Here is a 7,143-nt window from a genome sequence, read left to right on the forward strand (position 1 = left end):
AAAGCCCAGTGTATTTTTTAGTGGAAAATAATAAAAATTTGGTAGAAAAAATTTTAAAAAATAGAAAAAAAATGGTCAGGCCCGGCCCGACCCGCCTAAGGCTCGAATACCCCTGGGCTAGGGTTTGGGCCTGGGCCTAATTTTTTTACCCGTGGCCTGGCCCAGCCCGGCCTGGCTCGAATTTTTGCGGGAAGTTGTGAGGCTCGACATGGGCTAGGCTGGGCCTTCCCAGATTTACACCCCTACCCCCCCCCCCCACCCCTCTACTTGCACTCTTTCCCATTTCTTTTTCTCTGCCCAAGGTAGAGAAGACTCGACTTCCCTCATAAGTTTTTTTTTTTACCCCCCCCTTTCATTTCTTATGGGCTCTCTGCATCGTCTCTTTTTCTCCATTGTTGCTCAATCTTTGAGCTTCAAGTGAGAGTCTTTAGAGTGAAATTTTGCAAAAATTTTGTAAATGAAAGTTGAAGAGCTCGTCATACTCTTCGCAATGGTAGTCCCGAATAAAAAATCGGGCATTTTTTTTTTTTTTGAAGAAAATTATGTTGAAATGTTAAGAATATTGATGTTTTGAAATTGATTTGGAAAAATTATCTTGTATTTGTAATATTTGTTGAAAATCCGAAAATAAATTTGATAGCTGTATGGTTCATATTTATATCATATTATGATTATATAATTTATTTTGAGAAAAATAATGTTGAAACACTATCTCATCTTTGATTTTGAAATTTATTTTTGAGAAAAATAAATTGATATTAATGAATATTGTGTAAATTGTTAAGTTGGAATTATAGAGTTATTTTGGGATTAAAAAAACTCTAAAAGTGTTATATTCATGATATTTTATTAATGGTGATATATTGATGATTAAATTTTGTTCATTTTTGTAAAGTGAATATGAAATGTAGACTTCTGAACTCCCAACATTGAAAAGGTTACTCTTGAGCTTATTTCATAAGTTTTGATGTAAATATCATTTTGATTAGTTAATTTAGAAAGAAAAAAAAGGTTATGAAATTGTTATTGGTAAAGTATTTGAAAAAAATTAACTATTCAAGTAGCTTGGTATGACATATGGTTATGAGAAAGATGAGACATGTGAAGTTATGTTTGGTATTTTTGATTTGGAAAATTTTGAATATGATAAACTTACTAATTTAGTGGATTAAATTAGTTTTGTTAAAAGTATATATCCGTTATGATTAAAAGTGTGTTATTGAGATTATATCATAGCTTTTAATATAGTAGGATGGAAATGATAATATTCACTACAGGAAATCACATTTTTATCGACTAAAAATTTAGTCGACAAAAGTCCATTTTTAGTCGGCAAAAGTTATTTACGACTAATTTTTTTGGTCGCCATTTTGGTCGCCAATTGAGGGTTGGCAAAAATAACTAGTGACTAAAAAATTTTTTAGTCGGGAAAAAATTATATTTGCCAAGTAAATTTTTAGTTGCTGAATGTTATATTACCGCGACTAAACCATTTTGTTGCTAAAACACTTTAGTTGCCAAAAGTGATATTTTCCCGACTAAATATGTTAGTCACCAATTGTCACATTCCCTGATCAAAAGTGTTAGTCGGCAAAAGTAATGTTTGCGTGACTAAAACTTTAATCAGCAATAGACCTATTCGCGACCAAACACTTTGGTTGCCAAAATTAAAAATTTTGCAGACTAATTATTTAGTCGCCAAATGTACCCTTTCGCCTACCAACCTTTTGGTCGCCAAATGTGAATAGTGAAACATCGACTAATCACTTGGTCGCTAAAAGAGGAAAAACCAAACCAAATTTTGGTCGCCAAATGTGAATGGTGAAACACCGACTAATCACTTGGTCGCCTAAAGAGGAAAAACCAAACCAAATTTTGGTCACCAATTCAAATATTTTTGTTTATGAAAATTGAAATAAAATATAAAAAGAATTCCATTTGACCTGTATAATATAAAATAATCCATCTAAACCATTCAATATAACCTGTAATTTGCAAAAATCATTCAAACTAACAAAATCAACTGAATCATAAACATCCAACAAAATACATAAATCAGCCAATACTTAACCTCTTTAATTAAAGTTATCAACTATTATAAGTGTTCATCCACAAGTAATTCCAAACTACATAACCATCCAATTAAAATGGTCAAGTAATCTATATAATTATCCAATTCATATCCATTTAATACAAAAATTTAAAACATAACAAGTAGTTATTATGTTTTAAGTTTTTATCCATATGCATCTATATAAAAATATAACTAGTAGTCTATCCAAATACTTTCCGTACACATCTATCCAAAATATATAATCCTTCAAAAAATGTAACAACTGCCAAAACAGTCCTGTAAAATTCAACTTCGTACACGAGTTAATTTTTTTATGAAAATAATGTCACGCAATTTTTTTATGAAAATGTTTGCACATCACTCGAAGTACTATGATTTCAAGCAAATGCAACCTCTAAACAAAAACAACTAATCTGAGAGTTGAAGTGCTTGTAATTTGAAGGATTATAATATCGTATCAAAAAATAAGAATAACGATTGTGCATTTTCTTGTATCTGTTACTTGTCTCTTTACTTTCAAAATCAACAAAAATATTGCCACTATTTTCTAGACTTTTAAAAAATAAAGACATAAAGGGTGTCTCAAATTTCTTTTGACCAAAAAATTTGTAGAGCGGGAAAGCTCAGAAATATTCTCACAAGTATAGAAATCTTGTACTTTGTAACTTTTTGGTGTTTTCGTATCTTTGACAATCATTAGATGATTAGAATTTACTTCATTGCAAATAATGAAGCAAAATAATGATATAAGTAACACAGATTAATGACAATCATCAGTTAAATTCAAAATATCACCCTCTTTGCTCAATTGTTGCTCTAAAATTAAGATGACTAGAAAATGATACTAATTCATTTTATCATGAAAACATATTGAACACTTGTTATTTTAAAATTTCCTTGTCCACCAATTTTCAGTCAACACCTTGGCATTCTCTATGATTATTCCGAGGTTGATTGTTAGTAATTATTCTATATTTATTCTGGAAAAATTCCCAATCATAATTATTCAAGATAAATTAATTTTGAGTGCTCCTTTTTTCATAGACTTTCAAGATAAAACACCCTAGGCATGGCATCCAACAAGTAGTAGCATCAAACATCCCATTTTCATGATTTTTTTTTTAAATTACCTAATATTGAAAATAAAATACATACATGGAACATCACAAAATTCCTCATCTAAGAACAAAATAACAAAAAAATGCTTTTAAAATTAAGAACACCGTAAACGTGTTTACTTTAGAAAATCCTACCCTTTAATTTTTACCACAAAATCAAAGAGTTGAGATGTGAGGATTGAGTTTTATCCAAAAAAATTGAGAAGTCCTCCAAGTGAACTAGACTTCAAGAGAGTTGCTTCTTCTTCAATGGTCACAGGAGCACCAAGAGGGGCATTTCGGCTTTAAGTGTACAAGTGAGGAAAGCCTAAACCCTTTGAATGGAACCAAATGGAGTGTAAATATTTGTTGAAAGAAAATGTTTAGAATCTGTTGTATAGCTTACAAAGTGTTACAATGAAACCATGAATTTTGAACTCAGATGTCAGAGAAATATAGAATCTGTTGATAAATATCAAAAGACTAAAAGAAAGAGTGAAAAGGTGATCGCTAATTGAGAACTATATGAGTAGAATGGATAAAAACAAATACCAAAACATTCTATGAAGTCTAAAGAGTTTTAGGGAGAGGTAAACAGGACAAAATCCAAACAAGAAAGCATAAAGTTTGAATCTCTTTCAAATCCTAAGCATATGTCAAGCTGTATAGTGTGCATATGTAGTTTGAATCCCTTTCAAATCTTAAGCATATGTCAAATCTTAAGCATTATGCCTTGTTGTGCCATTCAAATGCCATATGAGTGTGCATCATATGCAGTGTGCAAATGTGGTCCAGTGACATCAACTGGACATAACCTTGGTGGCTGGTTAAGCAAAAAAGAATCAGGCCTTCTTGCATTGTAATCTTTTCACACAAAAAGTACCAATATTGTTGAGAAAAACAAACCTTGAATTATGTAACCTTACCTAAAAAGATGGGACTTCAAAAGGGTAAGAGCCATCACAACCCTTGATTCTTAATCAGTATGGTACCTGTGTAGCTGCAACTGGGAACTAACCATGTTTAGAACAACAATATTTTAGAAACTTAATTAAAATGTAGTGTTGTAAAAGCTTAACAAATACAGATATTCTGATGTAGAAATTAGACTTGGAAATACCTGTCACTGCCTCTGTATCAGCAGCAGTGCCTGCTCCACAGCAGTAAAATGGATTTTCTCACAATTCTTATCAGCAACAATGGGCCCTTCAGTGGCTCTTGTATTCACTAAAAGGATGACTCCATCCTGAAAGTGATTTGAGAATAGCATAAAGTATGAGTTTAGGAAGCATCTACTCAATTAATCCACTACGAAGATTCTGTGAAGCAAATAGAGGAATACATGGGAGTGAAAAATAAATATTTCGACAAGTAGCAAAACATAAAAGTAATATTAATAAGGAAAATGTTTGGTAGCCCAAAATTTTGTGGCTCAAATCTGTCAAAACGACGTCGTTCCGAGTGATTTGAGCCATTTGAGCCACAAAATTTTGAGCTACCTAGCATTGTTGTATTAATAAACCCAAGATATATTTGGCAGTTGAACTACTGGGCCATCAATTTCAATGAGAAAACCATCTATTTGTGTCCAATTTGTTCTAAATGTTACTATTCCAACCTATATCTACTTCAATCAATCGATCTTCTGATTTAAAGCCTAAATATACTAACATCTTATTGATGATTTATCTCTATCCTCACCACTGTCATCTGAAGCCACCCAAGAGTTTCACCATTCATCTCTGCATTGTAAGAAGAAATAGGCAAGAAGGCCTCACATGGAACGATCACAAGGGGACAAGAGGGCTTTACCACTATCCACACATCCTTCCAGATAGATGTCATATATTGAGTTCCTCCAATTATTCATTTTCCATAGGATATATGAAAAAACTATAATCTATAGCTACAGGAGTCATTTGAGATTCCAGATTTGGATATCGAACTACGTAAGTTTTGATCACCATTTTAACCATGTGATCCTATAATTTCCTCCCCCGATTTATAACTAAATTAGAAAAGAACTTTCTTGATGCAATAGAAAAGTTATCTTTCATAAAGGTACTCTCTAGTTTTGCCCCTTTCAGCTGCAAGAACAGCCATCCTTTGATATTATGTCAAGGTTTACTATACATTCATGTATAGATTATAAACGTGGGCAATTTTGTAGTAACATTTCATCTTTCCAACTATCTACCCACGAACCTTATTAGTTCATATATTTCATAAGACCCTGTTTTCCAACCCCGTTCCTCAGACATACATCCAGAACACGTCACAGAACTAATGATAATTTCATTGATCACGTGGTCAATGGAATCATTATTTAACTACTATATATGCAACTAAACAACCAATCAAGTAATGGCAAAAAGCTTGAAATTGATTAATAAGCAAAGCAACCACCATAAGCTATTAGGCTATATGCCACTACAGTGAAATTCAAAATGAAGTCAAATAAACAAGAACATTTAAGTGTGCGAGCGGTATAGATACACATGCCTGGAAAATTAAACCAACAATGGTAGTACCAGTCTTGAGAAACTTCGGAGCCTGAACACTTTTCTTCGAGAGCATTTCATTCCTTCTACAAAGGTCGAAGCTAAATCCACCCTTCAGAGGAACATCTGCTGCTGCCCTGGACATTTTGAACCATACACAAACCTATTCATACAAAATCAAACCCATAAAACTCTAGACATCAACTAATTAAACCAAATCCATTTAAGAAATCAACACGAAATTAAATTGAAAAAATCATTTCAAACCCTAGAGCAAGAGTGCGAAATGGAAAATAGAGGAAGAATATCAAACCCTAGAGCAAGAGTGAGAAATGGGGGAAATAGTGGAAGAATATCAAACCCTAGAGCAAGAGTAAGAAATGGAGAGAGAAAGCGAGAGAGAGAGACAGAGAGACAGAGAGACAGAGAGAGCCAGAGAGAACTTGGTATTATGGCAGTGACAGTGGTGATTTGCGGCGAGACAAGAGAGAGAGAGAGACTGAGACTGAGACTGAGACTGAGACTGAGACGAAGAAAACCTGAATGTAAGCTGGAGGCGAGACATTGGTGATGTGCGACTGTGATTTGCGGTAGTGGCGATGTGCGACGTTGCACGGCGGTGAGCAATGGTGAGATGAGCGGATCGCGGTGAAGCAAGTTGAGGTTTGGTGGCGTTTGATTCTGTGTGTGTGTGTGAGAGAGAGAGAGAGAGAGAGAGAGCAAATGAGCACCTGTTTGTATTCCAAATAGGCTTGATACAAAAAATAATAATAATAATAATAATAATAATAATAAATAAAAATAATGGCGTCGATCTGAAAATTTTCCTCAGTTCAAAAACAAAAATCCGAAATTTTTCTTTTTATCTTTTGGTGAATGAAATATTTTTTTATCGTTGAAAATATATTTTTGGCGATCAAATTTTTAGTCGCCAAAAATTAAAAAAAAATATTTTTCATTCAGCGACTAAATAATTTTAGTAGCCAAAACTAATTATACGTTTTTTAGTCGCTAAAAAAAAATTTGGCGACCAAAAATAATTTTTATTTTTCATTCGGCGACTAAATAATTTTAATAGCTAAAACTAACTATACAGCGAAAATATTTTTTTAGTCGCCAATTGTGGCAAATTTAGCAACTAAATTTTTTTCAATCGCCAATTGTTGCATTTTTAGCGACTAATTGTTTTTTAGTTGCCAATAATTAATATACCCCGACTAAAAAAAATTTAGTAGCTAAATATTGTACTTTTGCTGACTAACATAATTTTTGGTCGCCAATTCCACAACTTTTGGCAAACAAAATATTTTTTGTCGGCAAAAGTGGTTGCCAAAAATGTATTTTCTTGTAGTGATTCAATAAGTAGGAAATTTGGTGAAAATCATATTGGTTATCTTGGTTGAGGTAGAACAAAGTTGATTGAAAGTTTTATGAGTCAAAACAATTGATAAATTGATTATTAGTTTTACTA

General features: G+C 32.7%; 1 protein-coding gene across 1 annotated transcript; it reads right to left on the reverse strand.

Annotated features, from left to right (window-relative positions):
- Positions 1 to 3,159: 3,159 nt before the first annotated feature.
- LOC114302970 (proteasome subunit beta type-7-A) lies at positions 3,160 to 6,407 on the reverse strand. Its single transcript, XM_028248095.2, has 4 exons — positions 6,212 to 6,407; positions 5,674 to 5,809; positions 4,292 to 4,417; positions 3,160 to 4,177 (listed from the first exon to the last, which is right to left on the reverse strand). Exons 1-3 carry the CDS (start codon positions 6,235 to 6,237, stop codon positions 4,295 to 4,297), a joined length of 285 nt encoding a protein of 94 aa, XP_028103896.1. The 5' UTR covers positions 6,238 to 6,407; the 3' UTR covers positions 3,160 to 4,177; positions 4,292 to 4,294.
- Positions 6,408 to 7,143: the final 736 nt, after the last annotated feature.

This window comes from Camellia sinensis, chromosome 4 (genome assembly GCF_055761805.1).
Source record: "Camellia sinensis isolate YWXY chromosome 4, ASM5576180v1, whole genome shotgun sequence".
Classification (NCBI taxonomy): Eukaryota; Viridiplantae; Streptophyta; class Magnoliopsida; order Ericales; family Theaceae; genus Camellia; species Camellia sinensis.

What these genes read in the sequence shown, in the direction of transcription:
- LOC114302970 (XM_028248095.2), bottom strand. Translation starts at nt 6,237, where the DNA reads ATGTCTCGCCTCCAGCTTACATTCAG. An exon ending in CGCCTCCAGCTTACATTCAG is followed by an intron (nt 5,810 to 6,211) that starts GTTTTCTTCGTC and finishes CAAAATGTCCAG; the next exon opens with GGCAGCAGCAGATGTTCCTC. An exon ending in TTGTTGGTTTAATTTTCCAG is followed by an intron (nt 4,418 to 5,673) that starts GCATGTGTATCT and finishes AATCACTTTCAG; the next exon opens with GATGGAGTCATCCTTTTAGT.